This window comes from Acomys russatus, chromosome 15 (assembly GCF_903995435.1).
Source record: "Acomys russatus chromosome 15, mAcoRus1.1, whole genome shotgun sequence".
Taxonomy (NCBI): Eukaryota; Metazoa; Chordata; class Mammalia; order Rodentia; family Muridae; genus Acomys; species Acomys russatus.
In genome coordinates, this window is record NC_067151.1 from 41,494,543 (window position 1) to 41,511,492 (window position 16,950).

The window sequence follows — 16,950 nt, forward strand, 5'->3', positions numbered from 1 at the left end:
GTCAGCATTCTAAAGGGGCCAGGCTTAATGAGGATGTGTCTGGTAAAGAAAAACAGGCTGAGCCCATCGATAGGAGACTTAAACAGCTGGAGAGAACCCACAGATTTAAGTTGACTTCTCAAAAAAAAAAAAAAATCAGCTCCTGAAGCAGTCTATTTTTGTGTGTTTACTAAGATTGGGGAGGAGAGCTGGGATAACTTCAATGCCCTAAAAATGTACTGAGACCCTTTGCATGGCCAAGACTCTAATGAGGAAAGAAATGAGAGAGAGAGAGAAAAAAAAAAAACCCCAAATCCTCTGAAATCTGAACAACGTTCAGTTTTTATCCTCCAGGGACAGGAATTCCACCCCACTTTGGATTCAATTTAGCCTCCTTCACATGTTGCTAATGTGAATTTAGAGACAAAATTTGCTGTGAGCATACTAAATGGTTTTTATAGGTGGGGAGCTGGAACCACCTGCCATTTGTAGAAAGCAGTGCATTTCTAGTGTCCCAAGAACTAAAGACAAAACTCTTTTGAAATATGCTTTATATTTTTGTTATTCTTACTTTCTGCAGGATGAGGTATAGCATTATAGCAATCATACAGTGGTCGTTTGTTCAAAAAAGGGTGAAGGTAATTGGTCTGTCTTTCATCTTTAATAATGCCTATAGCTGTCTCTGGTGATTTATTCTAATTTTCTTCCCCCATATTTCAACTTGCCCCACATATGTTGTAGGATATTCGATAACACTGTGAGTCCTGAGATTTATTGGAATCTCAGTTTACAGGAAGAACCTGTTTCTGGTGGTGGTGTGTCTCAGCCCTAGAACACACCTTTAATACAAGAGCTTTCTGCTCAAATAAAGTCAACTATGGGTCAAGAGGCAGAGGAAGCGACCACTTGACAAGGAGTAAACATAGGAAAAACCATAGGGAGTAGCGGAAGTCAGGAGGGCAGACAGAGAGGCTCACAGGAAGTGAAGGGGAGGAATATGGAGTTGGGGGAGTTTTTGAGATGTTGAGGACAAGCAGCTCTCCCTCCTTCTGGGACTTTGGCAGAGGAAGAAGAAGGTCAGCCGGGTACTTTCTCTGCCTCTCTGAGCTAGCAGGCTTTCACCCCTGCATCTGGCTCCTGAGTCTTCACTGGTAAAATCAAAAGATTGAGATTAAAAATAAAACAAAACTATGGACACACAAGACACACACACACACACACACACACACACATCCATTGAGCCTTGCAGCACCTATGACCCAGCGAGCCGTTTACATGGCTGATCCTAGTCCCCAATTTCAGTCTTAGGCCCAAGTTTCAGCCTGTCTACCAACAAATGCACTGAAAAAGGATCAGACAACAAGAGCGACAGAAAGCGCTGACATCTATTGGTTATTTATTCTTTTCTACACACTGATTTACAGTTTAACTTGTTACATTCTCACAACAAATTCATGAGATGGCTAATGTGACCAGTCCACAGGTTCCAGATGAGAAAAGTGAGTCAAGAAAAGTTGCCTTAACTTACCTAAGGCCACATAGCTGGTGAGAGACTGAGTCAGGGTTGAAACCAAGGCTGCCTGGCAGCTGATCCCAAGCTCTTGGTCACCATGTGATACTGTGCAGATAGTCCCACAGTAAGCAAGCTCATTCACGAGCCGTTCTTGCTGGTGACCATCTCACTGTCCACAGAGATGAATGGACCTCTGGCAGGTATACTCCTGAGAATTTTCAGCCTGGGGCTTTTAGCCACTCATTGTCATGATCCTTTCAGAATCATCTTTTACTTAAGTCACCTACCAAGAAGGCACGGTCCTTCGGTATTAGAGATGGCGGTGTCTCTATCTCATGCTTTCTGGACACTTTCTGCATATAAAAGAGGTCCTGTGTTTTCTTCTTATTGTTTTTCACTTGTTAGTTACCAGGGATAAATTGTGTAGTCTCCAATTCTAATTAATATCCAATTCTCCCCTATTTTTAATTGATTCTTTATTTAACTACTATAGTACTGGAGATTGAACTTAGAGCCATGTGCATTACCTGCGCGCTAACCATTGTGCTATTAGCCGCAACCCTTGTCTTATTTTTTAATTGATACAATGTTACAATGTGATTTGATTATTTTCCTCTCTTGTTACAGCTAATCTCATAGAAGGATTTGAGAATGATGTTATCAAGTGAAAGCTGAAATAAGAACCTAGCATTCAAATCGTTAACTAACAGTACTCCTAAGTGCTCATTAATTCCTTTGGCTACAAGTGAATTCAGGCGAGTCCTAATTAGCATTCCTTGTCAACCTGACACAGCCTAGAATCTTGTATAAGAAGTGCTCATTGAGTAACTGTCCTCATCAGGTTGGGGTGGTCTTGATTACTGAGGAGGAGGGCCCAGCCCACTGTGAGTGGCACCATACCCAGAGAGCTGGATCTGACTGTGTAAGAAACTAGTTAAGGATGAGCCTGGGAACTAGAAAGTGAGTTAACAAACAGTACTGCTGCTTGATTCCTGTCTGCGTCTGCCTGGAGTTCCTGCCCTAACCCTCCCTTAATAATGAATTGTGACCCGGAAGGGTAAAACTTAAACCCTTTACTCCCCAAGCTGATTTTGGTCAGAGTGTTTTATCACTGTAACAGAGGGACCTACAATGGGTGAATAAAAGGTGATTCACAGTCTCTGGACTCTCAGACACTGGAGGAGAAGCAGAGCTGGCACAGCTAGTATGTATGAGGGGCAGCCCAAGCATGATGGGAATACAGACTGAGTGGTGACTCACTTTCCCAAAGAAGTGTGCAATAATCCACACAGGAGGCAACATTGCATCTAGGGCAGGAAAGGTAAGTAGGGGAGGAGGTAAGACTATCCACCCAGAACAGGTTGCAAAGATCATGATGTGTGCTGGAGCAGGGTGTGTTCAGGAAAGTATTAAAATTCCAAGCAGACAGAAAGTCAAGACACAAGGGAAAAGTGGGAGCAGGGATAAGGTGGGCTGAGCCAAGACAAATATTTTCATTGCTTCCTATAATAGTGGATAAGTCTAGAGAGGAGAGGCCACAATATCTTTGGGAATAAAACAGGGAACCCCAGGAGAGGTGCACTAGAGTGGGAAGAAGCTCCTCCCACTGGCCTCCACATGGGCAGGGTTATCATGTTGCTGATGCTGCTGTGTATTTGTAACCAGGCCAGGTACTTAGAGGAACTGCTTGCTTGTGTGCTTGGGGATGGGCCGTGAGGAGCAACTAGGAAGTGATTGCTGCTGCTAAGGATGCGCCACTTCAATCTCCTCATTAACAAAGGAAAAAAAAGGACTCCTATTTTTTGCTGTGGTTAGGATGAGTCTATTAAATTATTATTTTGTGTGTGTTTATTTACTTCAGCTGAGCATCCCAAAGGAAGAGAGTAAATCCTAAAGTGATGGAGAACTGATCTAGCCTTTACTGGATGGAACAGGGATGCCCTAAGAGCATGTTTCTCTGTCACTCGAACTCTCCGTCCCATAACTATGCTTCAGAAGCAAGCACATGCTTGGAGATGGTCTACCAGTCATGACCTAGCCTCTCACAATGACCCAAGCACAACACAGCAATTTAGCAAGGCTCCATTTCAATCGGACAAAGAAGATTTCTGAGTTTGTTTTGTGGAGTAGAAGAAACAGGGTTTGTAGGATTTTGTGTTTGGGTGTGTTCATACAACTTTTCTCTGATGGTCAACACAGACGGGGAAATTGTGCTGCCGCTGTCAAGCTGTTGAAACAGTTTGTGTACCCAGATGGGCCCTGATTTAACAGACAATCATATCTGGTTTGGTTCCCGGCAGCTATCTCAGATCTTATGCCTGGCTTCATGTGGATGCAGAAGGCGAGCCTCGAGCCAGTTAATAATGCTCGGCCCCACCCCGTGGCCATCTCAGGCTGATGACTATGAACTCACAGGAGTCAGGGACCTAAAGGAGGCTCTCTCCTCTCGGCTCCAATTTTTACATCTTAAAATTTGGACCAAGACCCCAAATTTGGTTTGACATTTCTGTATTTCTTTAATATTTTGAATGCCTAATGTGCTGAACCCCTGAACACAACTGAAATGTTTACTTGGTTATCAAGAAGAAAAATTCTAATTAAGTTAATTTTTAGATAAGATCAAATATAGGCTAAAGGAGATGCTCATAGAGTCAGGGCTTACAGAGGTCATGTGGCTATCTTATAGGGAGCATTTAGAATCATCCCATGTCTCATATATTCCCACATCCCACCAACTTCCCATGTCCTGAGTCCTCACTGAGAGCAGTGGAGCAAAGCTGTTGCTTCTCCCTCTATATTATACAATCATAGGCATCCTGGATGTTGTACTGGACATCCATTCTCAGGCGTACTCTCTGTGTGCCTTAGTGAAACTCCTTGTTTCTTTTTGTTTGTTTAATTTATTATAATTTATTCACATTACATCCCGATTGTTAGCACCTTGCTCATATCTTCCCGGTTCCCACCCTCCCTCCCTCTTCTGCCCTATTCCCCTCCCCCAGGCCTCTGATGGGGGTGGGAGGTGGGGGGTGGGGGTGGCTCCTCCCCCACCATCTGACTACAGTCTATCACGTCCCATTAGGGTAGCCTGCATTCCCTTCCTCTGTGTGCCCACAGGGCCTCCCTGCCAAGGGAAAGTGACCAAATTGGGGAGGGGGGCATCAGAGTTCAAGTCAGAGGCAGTCCCCACTCCCATGGCCCCAACCGTGTACTGTGTCCTTGTTTCTTTTTTGAAAAAGCCTGGGTGGAAGTGCACATCTATCCAGCCAACTGGTTCTAGCTTTAGAGAGTGTTGTACTACAAGCTTTGCTTTATGGAGAAAAATAAACTCACTCCAATTCAGCAGTGATTTGCTGCTTATTCCTGAGACACATGAGCTTAAGAATTTGTTAAAATTCCAACTCTAAGGCTAATACAGGGCTTTTGAATGGTAAGATTTTTAATAATTAGGAATATGGAGCAAGGAGCATTATTTCTGAGGAGAGGCAGTTTGGCATTCATAGATAACCCTGTGAGACTGATCTTAAATGAGATGAAATAATAACATAAAATATGTCAGAGGCAGAAAGGAGGTGGCCCTATGTAAAACCATTCTTCCTGAGGAGAAAAAACAGACTCAGAGAAACAAAAACCATTTAACCAGCTACACAAAGACTATGACGTGTCCTTCGTGACAACTTTTTTTCTCTCTTGATTATCTGGGGAAGTGGCCACCAGGATCAGGACTACCCACCATGTTTAGCTTTGTTCTATTTAGCTAATGACATGGTTTTTCCCCCAAAAGATGATGTTTGAGTGTGTGGAAGAGACCTTCTTTCCTTCCCATTCATGTTGGCTGAGATTCCGGCGTGATGGGTGCTGCTGCTAAGTATCTCTTCCCATGAGATAAGAGCCATGCTCTCTGGTTGGTCTCATGGGTAGGAGAGGAGCCAGATGAGTAGGAAGTAAGGATCTTCCTGCCCTTTGTACTTGTGGGTTTGGTATCCATGTATTCAACCAACTGTGGGTCAATATTTGAGGAAAAGAGCCATCTTCCAAGAACATGTACAGATGTGTTTTTGTCAGTTTTCCAAACAACATAGCATAACATTACATATATAGCATGCATATTATGGTAGGCGTTTGTATGTTATCTAGAGATGGTTTAAAGTATATGGGAAGGTGTGTGAGAGTTTGTGGGAACATTCTGACATTTTACGTAAGGAAGTAAAAGCATGTACTGATTTTGTATCCTTGAGTTCTTGGACCCAAAACTTTGAGGATACAGAAAGAAAATTTGCATCTACCTATACTCACCTCTTCTCCTTCCTTTGCGTATTCAGAATCACACCAATGTTACCACCATCCTCTCTTCCTTAGTTTAGTCTTATATCAGGTAGCGATGTGCATAGTGGTTTTTGTTTTTGTGTTTCACTGAACACTTCTTAAAGAGAACCTTAGCCACCTCAACATGTATTACAACACATTAGTAAATTATAAATGCATTTATGACAAAATAATTACTACTACTACTGTGCAAAGAGGGTATAGTTTTTAAATATTCCACACACATCTAAGGTCTAGCTGCATATCTATCATCTATCTATTTATTTATACTATTCATCTACATCTATTCATCTATAGCTATCTATCTATCCATCATCTAATTTTTTGGTACTTGCAATGAATTTTAAGATCAGTAGATTCAGTCAGAAGAAAGTGTCAGATCCCCTGGATCCAGAGTTATGGATGGTTTGTGAGCTACCATGTGGGTGCTGGAAATCTAGCCTGCATCTCTGCAAGAGCATCCAAGGTTCTTAGAAACTGAGCCATATCTCCAGGCCCTCTCTGATTTTTAAATTTATCTTTTACAGAATCAAGGTACTAAGGCAAATGAACTATATAGCATTCTTTAAAAGTATCAAACAATTTCATATTTATTTAATTGATTGTTATATGTAAGCTAATAGAAAACCTTCTTTATTATATATTTACTTTTATTTTTAGAAGATAAGTAAAAATTCTGAATCCCTATGTAAAGCCAGCAGAAATACACAATGCATATGTGTATTCCACCGTCTTTAAAATCTGGACTCTTAGATGCACTCTTTTTTGTTTAAGGCCCACAACTTCTGATGGTGTCCCACTGCTCTTGCAAGACTCCTTTGTGCAAATATTTACACTAGAACTTTTAAACATCCACAAACATTTATTTTCCCCCACCAAATAACATCATGTGGAGTGTTCAGAGTTCTCTATGACATTGTAGCTTTGGGCTCTCAGGATGGGCGCCCACAGTTTCCCAGGCTGAGCACAGCCAGCTGCAGCTGGGAATGTGATAAGCTGAGGGCTGTTGTTTGAATATAGCTAGAGAGAATTTTTCTTCCATTTTAACCTCCTTCTACATCAAGGGAGACATTAGCAATGGAATTCTCAACTCTGGAACTTTCTCAGACCTTCGCTTCTGTGATCTAGAAGCCACAGTGACACAAACATTTCAAAAGAGAAATGGAAATACTCAGAGGCTCCTGGACAACTTTGGAGATTAGAGATGTTTCTAAAGAATCCAAGGAGAACAAAAAAAAAAAAAAAAGAATCCAAGGAGCCAGGAAGAAGAAGAAGAAGAAGAAGAAGAAGAAGAAGAAGAAGAAGAAGAAGAAGAAGAAGAAGAAGAAGAAGAAGAGTCAAACTTACTTCATCTACATGCCCAACAGCACCGAAGATCCTTGCCATTTGTCCGGTGAGGTAGGGAAATCTCTCTCCAATCTCTTTCAGCACCGGGAGAAAATCACTCAAAGCCAGTGGCTCGTACCCTGCTATTTCTACGAGGATGTTTATGATTATGTCATTGTGGGTTGAATCCTTCAAATGCCTGATCAGGAAAGGAACACATTTTTGAACCACCTGCAAGGGAGAGGAGAGGGGGGAAGGGATAAAGAAAGGACAAAGAGAAGTGTTAGTCAAATCAGAATCACTTTCAAAAGAAAACTCTGTTGAGACAGTCTCATCCTGTAGCCTAGGCTGGATTCAGTTTACAGCAAACCTCCTGCCTCAGCTTTCTGAGTGCTAGGATGACAGGCATATGGACAGCAAAATATTAAATAGGAAATCAGGAAGCAACACATCTTGGGATTATTAGACTCATGGCAAATCTCCTGACTTTGGAATTTAAACATTACAATAAAACCACCTGAGCCTACATCTGCTTTCCCTTTAAGTCATGCGGTCCTGTGTGGCTGCGCTGTGTGAATGCTGCACTCTTCCAGCAACCACCAGAGCTGTGGCTGAGGGACAGCCAGTGAGGAAAGACCCTTGTGGATTTTACTAAAGCCTCCAGTTCTGGAAAATTCAGCTTAGAATGCCTCATAGCAGTGACAAGAAAGCAGGAAGTGCTTCTCACTTGTTCTCAATCTCCAATTTTATCAGATTATTCATCTTCAACTATATCATGATAAGATATAATTATGAAAGCAGGATGACTTTCACCATATTCCCATTGCCTAATAATGCCATTATGAATATAAGAATTAAATAATTTTTAAAAAAAGAAAATGTGACTTTCTGTGAAACACACAGATATTAGGGAGAAGGGGGTCTTGTGTAGAATTACTAGGCAAGACAGACCAGATAGTTTTGAGATAACTAAAATCATCCACATATAGACTTTAACTTTATAGTCACTCAAGTACTTGAGAGGGAAGAACATGGCTAGTTCCTGGTAAGGCACACGCCCGCAGTTCTATAAACGCTGCCTGTGTTTTGGGAGGGATTGAGTGTCCTTCAGGAGACACTCTGAGAGGTCTCTGGCACACACAGCTAAAGTGTCTGCCAACTGGCCTGGGTCAGGGCAGCATACCTGACCTGAGGCATTGCGAAGTGGGAAATGAGCACACATTTCCTGCCCGTTCTAGAAAGCTCCATTTCCTAGCCCTTGCCCTTCAGGTCCTGATCTTGGAACAACAAGGACTGTGACACCACGTGGTTCTACACATGCCAACTTTATGTTTTCATTTAAACCCTAGCCACATAGCCAAGTCCCACAAGACTGTCCATTATCTGTCTGTTCCTCTATGTCAAAAAGAAAAAAAAGAAGAAGAAGAAAAAAAAGGAAAGAAGAGGGGAAAGCTGGAAGGAGAGAAAAAAATGAGGAGAAAAGAAGAAAAAAGAAAAAGAGGGGGGAGAAGCAGGCACCAGGCAAATAAATTCCCCCCTCCACCCGAGGGGACAGATGACTCTGTGGAAGGCACAGAACACAGAGCTGCTTTGGACACTGTCAACAGAAACGATGACTTTATGTGTGAAACAAAAGCTGAGTATTTTTCTGTGAATTTCTAATAGTGTTAAGTTTATTATGATGATGATAGGAAAGGAAGATATTTTGAAGTGTGTCCCAACACATGAAAGCAAAGTGGTGCCCTGGCAGGAGGAATTTGCTTTCTCCCCACAGGGCCCCATCTCCATTGCTGCCTTGTGGGGCTGACTTCATGTCTGGGAGAAGGTGCTATGTCTGCTGAGAGGAGAGCAGCCACAGACACAAGGCAGGTGGCAGGCTCAGAGGGAGCTGGCATGCCTGTCCTGTCTTTGTCTCCTCACTGTCTCCAGAGTACCTTGTCCTCAAATCCCAGTCTGACGACATCAAGCTTCCAATAGAGAAGTTTAAAGATTCCCTTACGGCCCAGGGCCAGAAGCCCAACGCTGTGGCCTTGCAGTGTCTTCACTCAGGCTGCTTCTGCTGCCTCTCCCTTGGAGACAAGGCTAAGCTGCCTGGAACTGCTTCAGGGAAACGGAAGGAAGTATTTGCTTTCCTATGTGGCTTTCCATCTGCCCACCCTATAGACAGAGGGCCTGGGCTCAAGTTCTGCAATCACACATGCAAATACTCAGCGGGGTCTTACGATCTAATCCTCCTACCTGGTACACGAGCCTTGCAACAATCTGGGATGCTTGGTTTTCACTTAGACTCTTTGGCCTACTTACAGGAAGTAGGGAGAGACAGCCCCACCCCCACTCCCACCCACCACCCCCCTCTCTTTTCATTCTACTCTGGCCCCTCTTTGCCTGGCTAGCCTGGCCTCATTTAAGGCACCTCTCAGGGATATGAGGTCAGTTAGCAGTGTAACGTAGAACCAAAATTTTTTTTTTAATTTTCCAGAAAATATGTTAATAATAAGAATAGCTTGAAGCCCTGTTTCCAGGAGGGGGATTCCCCCTCAGGAAATTTCTTACAGTTCTGACAGCTTATCTCACAGCAAAATCTACTTACATGTGCTTTCTGGCTCGTGTTCCACTTCCCCCCCTATAAATTGTGCCACTGAAATAGAGAAGGTAGAGAAAACTAATAACTTTTCTTCTTTTGTTTTGGCCCACATTATAAGTAAACTCCTTTCTCTTTATCAATTCCTGAATCCTGATTTTTTTTGGTAAGAGAAGCAAGCCCAGGACTCAGAAGAACAGTAGTCTGTCATACTCCTGGAGTGCTCATAATCCTGCAGACCCAGAATCAGTCCTGCAGAAGCACTGGAGGCAGGCTCAGGGTGTCTAGGAGACCTCCAAAGCCCTAGTATCCTGGGCTGCTACTTAGTGAGGGGAGGGCATAATGTGGGAGCACAAGAGGAAGAGACCCAAACAGAACTCTCTAAAGCAAGCAGCCAGGGTAGAATCTGGACCTCTTGGTTTCTCTGGTTCTTCCTAGACACTAGTCTCTTCTCTTTCCATCTCTCATCGCAGTTCAAAATGTGGCTTCATCACAGAGTTGAAAGTTTGTAGATACCTATCCTCAAGCCAAAGGCACCTTCAGAACAGGCCCATCTACAAATTAATGACATTTCAAGACCTGTATGTAAAATAGAAAGCAGCGGAGTGTGTGTGTGTGTGTGTGTGTGTGTGTGTGTGTGTGTGTGTGTGTGTGTGTCCTACCACTTAAATTAGTCCTCAGGCAAAATTTTCTATTTGGCTAGCTAGTTATTTTGGCTAGCATCAAGACTCCACTCATTTCTAGAAATCTACAAAAATGATCTGCCATTCCTTTTGTTTATTGCTTCTTTCCTCTATGGTGATGCTCTGGAAAGAAGGTCCTGCTCCACAGACTGCCTCTGCATAGCCTGTATACCCCTCTGCTCCATCTTCATGTTTTGTAAATGACTTCAAGTAATTATGCAAAGTGACCCCTGAGCATTGTGGGCCTGGCAGCTGGCCTGGTGGATGACGTGTTAGGTGTCGTAAGATTTGGCAAGAGAATAGGAATGTTCTATTCTGTTGTGTGAAACCCAGGAAATGACTCTGTCCTTTCAGGACCAGATCGCAGAAGCAGTTCCTTTGGGTCTGAACACTGAGGAGGGAGAGTGCTTTCACTTGCCACTCTCTGTCACTCATCTCTGCATGCCTGGGGCCAGAAGCCCATGCCTGGGGCTAGTGACATGTATGCATACACATTAATAAATTCTGTTCTGTTTGCTAGCTAGACTGCAGGATATCCCATGGCAGCTGAGGAAACACGGACTTTATTTCCTATAACGGAGACTTGGAAAACTGACCACACCGACTTTTCCTATAAATGGATCCTGAGATTTCTCTCTGGGGATGGTGACCATGAGTCACTAGCCAGGAACTGCCTCTCTATCTGGGAAGAATACTGTCTTATAAAGAATGACGCCCAGTGTCGATGGTGAGGGATAAGGACTTCGGTGACTACCCATTTATATCACAGAGCTTGCAGATGTGTGGATGCTAAGTCTTCATGGACCATCAGCTTTGCATAGAGAAATTGTCTCTACAGGGACTTGAATGGGAGTCTCTAACAAGAGAAACACTTTATCCCTGCGCTGTATCACAGGCTGAGGAACAGCTTTTCAAGGCCTACTACTGACCCTGAGAATCATGTTGTCACCAGGCACAGGAAGTAGGTGGTAAGAGCCACATTCAACAAACAAGACAAACCCAACTAGCCAACCAACCAACAACCAACCAAAACCCCAAGAAGCATCCCAGACTAACTCAGTAGAGATATTGCTAATAATAGCCTCCGTTTTAGTTCTTTTTTTTTTCAACAGAAAAATGAACAGAAACTACATAGGGGCAGAAGAATTTGGTTTAGCCCATGGTTTCAAGGGTTTTAGACTACCATGGTGTGGAAAGTATGGTTTGGTAGCCTCGGTTCCTGTTGAGGGTTTTTACGTCATGGGAGAGCATGAAGCACACGTAACCCACAATTGTCTGCCCTTAGTACTCTGTACCTGCACCATTCTGAGCCAGCACTATCAGCTAGGAACCAAGTGTTCCAACATAGGAGCATGTGGGAGGACATCTGAGACCCAAACCATCACATCCCCCAGGTGACAGAGGGCAAGACTTTGTCCTAAAATGTGGAGTCACACTTCTGCACATCCATCTATTTATTTCATCTATAAGAAAATGGGTCAGATTTAGGTTAAAATACGGTCTACACTTCTGTTTGTTCTAGGCGTCTCTGTAAACCTTCTCTCTCTGTGACCATGCCTCTAGCCACTGCCTCATGGGAGAATGGATGAGAAGAGGTAAAGTGGACATTCTGTGCGTCACTGCTTATGGCAATGTGGCTTCTAAGGGCACCATAGAGAGAACTAAAGGGGCAAGTAGAGGAGCCGCTTTCACAGGAAGAGAAGAGATGGGAGTGGCTGGGCAGTTCCCTGTTACTGCCTTTTCTATAAGTTATAATCTCGGTACACTGAAGTCCACTCAGTCACTCCAAGTGCCCCCTAGGCTTGTTACTCTTCATTTTGTGGTCCACACGCAGAGCCCACAACCTCATTTGGAGCCTGTCTCTCACTCAGCTCACTCCTGTCTCTTCTCATCTCTCCAACACATTCTGCTGCATCCTCTAGAACTTCATCTGCTTTAAAAGTCATAGTCCTCCAGACTCATTTCTTCTTTTCTTTTTTTTTTTTTTTAGTATCATGGATGGAATCATATGAGATTTAAGTCACAGCTTGGCCTCATCATTGAGGCTTTTAAATCATGGCTAGGGTCCATTCTGGTTATCTGTATGTGGTGACTATAGGTAGGGTAGTGTGACTGTGACCTAGAGAGGGAGACAGGAGCTTGTGCACATGGAGGCCCGAGGGCTGACCAGCATGAGGACAGTGTGCATAGTCACCTCACCAAGCCACTCCACGCCATGTGAGTTATCCAAGTTCTGAATTTTCCATCTATAAACTATAAAAAGCTTGTTGTGTGGGATGGAATGAGGAGGTGACAACAAACCATTCACCCTGTGGGTGTAAGCAAGATCAACCATCCTTTGTCCACTGTGACCAGCATTGAGAAAACTACCCACCTCTTGTAACCATCTCCAGGGGAAGCTGCTCAGGCTGCGAGAAGAAGAAGGTACAACTCAGACAGCTTGGCTTCAAAATGTTTCTTAGTCTTCACTAAGTGTGTAAAATAAAGCCAGTTAACCCCTTGGCGCAATTGTTTTGATTGAAGTAAAAATGGATGAAGATTAACACACTATAGAGTAACATAGGATTAGTGAGTTACTATGTGTGCTAGAGTCCTTTGTAGACGGCCAAGCTGTCTGCAAATTCAGGCACCAATTCTAACTTCCCCATGTGAGAAATATCCATGAAAGGAATGTTGTATAGCAGGTACTAAGCCAGCCATGGGCTCCTTCCTTGCCTGTGAACCAACACTAACTATGGTGGGACCATAACAAACTAGCTCTCATATCTCAGTGTGCTTCCGACGAGTGGGGCGGGGGGGGGGGGGCAAGGGATTCTGGGAACGTTTCTAGGGTTTTTTAGCTGCTGTCTGAAGGACAGAAATAGTTAGCTCAGAAGGGTAGAAGCTGTGGGGTAAGAACCATCCAAGAGGAAAAAAACACAGTATGCGTGTGAATGCCCATTGCCTACCCATGTGACAATACCCACCAGCCCCCTCGGACTAGCTTTTTGAAGTTTTAAGGTAAAGAAATGATGAGAACTGGCCTCACAGCCCTTTCCCAAGGCTCTCGGCAGCTGTGATGTGTGGGGCTCAGGGACCATCCCTCAGGGGGACTGCGTTGGAATGAGCGAGGTGGAGCATCTTCAAGGCCCGGAAATCTCAAACTTGAGATTTAAACTCTCACCCTGAGAACAGAAGGTGTGGGACAAATCCCACAGAAGCATGTGACACAACCCCCAAGGTGGTTACAGGTGGTAAATCACCTGTAACCTTTCTCCAGGTAAATAGAGCATTGCCACCATCCACGCCCAGCCAATGAAACGCATTCTCACCCAAAACTGCACCCCACTGCCCAAGGTTTATAAGTCCCTGTTTCACATGAAATAAAGCCTGCATCTACTCTATTGAAAATTGTCTGAGACTGTTTACTGTGAAGTACTCCCTTCTCTCCCCCTCCTGCCAAACTCATCACTGATCCCAGACTTGACTATTGCTGCCGACTGTTGTGGCCACCATAGCTGTGGTTTGTACTGCTCTGCTCGAAGCAGTGCCCGTCTGCGGTACTGAGCTGTTGGCTCAGTAACTGAAGCAGCTATTCTATTCGCCCAAATCAGGTTGGGCTTCCACTGCCCTCTGATGCTGGCAGTCCAATGAAAAGAGCCGTAACACTTCGCTGTGGAGACATCTTTTTCCTCTCGCATCTCCGGCCAATGCGGGAAACCCCGTGGCACAGAGCTTGTTCCACGGTCTACTCTTCCCGTCCTGGAGCCTGACATTCTCGAGAAAGGCAGAATTCAAGACCCTACGCGCCTGGTCCTTTTCTGTTCAGAGACCAATGGCACTCAAACCTTCCGGCGGAGAAACGAGCACTTCCAGCACGGTGCCTGGCAGCATCATTCTGACCAAACCTCTGAGAATGCCACATGTAGAGTCACCCTCACTCTTACACGTCTTTGCATTGAGTGGGTGACTTCGGGGCATTTTCTCCTCCCTCATTTTATAACCGCCTGCACTGGTTTTTCTGTTCTTCATGCTCAGTCCTCACCCCATGGGAGATGAACTAGTATAGATCGCATTAGTCTCTGTAGCACCGTCTTCTAAAAACCACATTTGTTTTGCTTTAGTTCCCAGGCCATAGATAAAACAGGCCTTTTAGCCATGCAGGGTTCCCTATCCTGTATGTCACCTTCTCTCCAGCTCCATCCATGTTAGTCATAACAATGGTTCCTGTAGAAGACTCATAGCCCTTTCTTCTGTGAGCCCATGAATATGGTACCTTATGTGGCAAAAAGAAGTTACCTTATGTGACTACCTGTGTAGATATGATATTGATATGAGGAGATTCCCTTGGATTATATGGGTGGCCTCAGCAGAATTCTAAAGGTCTGTAGGACACAGAGATATGGACCAGTGTCAGAGAAGACACAGAAAGAAAGGTAGAGGCAAAGATGACATGGGCCATGAGTCTGGAAAGCCAGTAGCCTCTGGAAGCCATCAGAGGCGAGGGAGCAGACCCATCTCTAAGCCTGCAGAGGGAATCTCCCCTTTTGGATTGTGGCCTGAAAATCCCTATGTCTACCTCTGTGGTATTTAAATCACTGGATTTATGCTATTTGTCTAAAGCAGTGCCAGTAATGAACTCACCACAGCGTTGTGCTCATTCAATGGTCCTCCAGTTAGGAGGCTCAAAGCTCCCACAGCTCTCTGCTCCTCACTCCACCTATCCCCAAATGTTCCCCAGCCTTTCTGTCCCTCAGCCTTTCTGAAATTGGTTCCTGCCCTTGTGATCTGGGCTACACTGCCTAAGGCCATCCGGTGTCTTATTTTACGTTGTACTTCCTCTCGCATCTTCCACCTCTTTATGCCTACTGTGTTACTCATTTTCCCTGTTTTCTTTGGATTTCCTGAGTCTGCCGTCCATCTTTGCATGGCCACTTCCTAGCCTTTCCTTCTACATGCAACCCACAATAAGTGACTGCCCCCCCCCTCACCGCAGCTCCATGGACATTCTCTGGGGTCGCTGCTGATTCCAGATTGCCAAACCCAGGGTCAGTCGCCATCTTAAATCTCCTTATTTCTCTAGATCATGACTCTCTTGAGTCGTGTTTCTCTCTTTAGAGACCATACCACAACTCTTCCTTGGTTTACTAAGGTTTCTACTTCTTTTCTCATTCATTCATTCATTCATTCATCCATTCGTTCAATAATCTCAATCCAACCACGTTGGTGTGTATATACACGCATGAGTGTTCCTGTTCATGTATATGCACACACACGTGTGTGTTTGTGTGGAGATCAGAGGTCAACCTCAAATGTTGTTCTTCAGGAATGGTCCACCCTCTCTGTTGAGACAGGCTCCACCCAGGGATCTGGGACTTGACAATTGAGCTAAGCTGACTGGCCAGTGAGCCTCAAGGGCTTTTTGGTCTCCGCCTCTCTGGTGCTGGTACTAAAATCATATACGACTATACCTGGCTTATTATGTGGGTTCTGGGGATCGAACCCAGGTCCTTGTGTTTATTCAGTGAGCATTTTACCTGCTGAGCTGTCTCTTTATTTTTTTATTGAACTCCTATTATCTTCCCAGTACGAAGTTAGGGACTAGCTATGAATATGTAGACATAAGTCCTTTTGTCCTTAAGGAGTTTATAGTAAACTAGAAGAGGCAGACACATAATGATGGTGATGATGATGACGACAATGATGATGATGATGTTACTGATAATTTATTATTATTATTATTATTATTATTATTATTATTATTATTATTATTATTATTATTATTATTATTATTATTACAAGAGTGAAGATGCACACAGGCAGCAGACCCCTGCCAATCCTCTGACTCTGTCCTTTAGTTTGTGATCCCTGAGATAGTAACAGCTTATGGTCTGCACCTGACATACTGAACAAGGATCTCTGAGGGTGTCGCTGAGGTATGGGCCAGCTTCCTGGTCTTCTGTCCTGGGGCATCAGGCTATACTTAGTGTCCAGGACTCCTGACCGCACTCCTCTTCCTGGAGTCCTTTTGTCCCTCTCCTCCTCCAGTAGACTGCATTTTTAAGGCTCTAACCTGGATGCTACTGCCATTAGAGGACTTCACTCTACCATCTTCCCCCAAGGCAAAATCCATAACCCTGCGAAATCTATGTCTACTACTCCTTTCTCACAGAATCTGATTTCTATCTGAGAAAGAGAGAGAGAGAGAGAGAGAGAGAGAGAGAGAGAGAGAGAGAGAGAGAAAGAGAGAGAGATTTAATTTTTATTATTTGAGCCTTTTGTCCCAGCCACATGTAATTTTTGTTTGTTTGTTTGTTTACTTACCATCACATTATCAATAAATTTCTTTCCCCATTGAAACCACTGTGGTTTGTTAATTACAAGCATCCTAATTGTTCATATGGTACTCGGATATAAAAATGACAACTTGTTTGTTATCTAGAAAGTGACCCCTTGCTCCCACTTTGGGTACATTTACTCACAAATTAACTCATGTCAATCTTTCTCTTGGCCCTGCTTGAGAGAATATAGATTCTTAGAACTGTGCCTGCACATTAAATTGA

At 43.9% G+C, this 16,950-nt stretch overlaps 1 protein-coding gene across 1 annotated transcript in view; it reads right to left on the bottom strand.

The window, feature by feature from the left end:
• The window catches only part of Veph1 (ventricular zone expressed PH domain containing 1), a 205,494-nt gene that overhangs the window by 145,428 nt on the left and 43,116 nt on the right, over positions 1–16,950 (bottom strand). Inside the window, exon 5 of the mRNA XM_051157270.1 lies at positions 7,166–7,375. Coding sequence (XP_051013227.1) covers positions 7,166–7,375 — 210 coding nt within the window. The remainder of the gene's footprint in view (positions 1–7,165; positions 7,376–16,950) is intronic.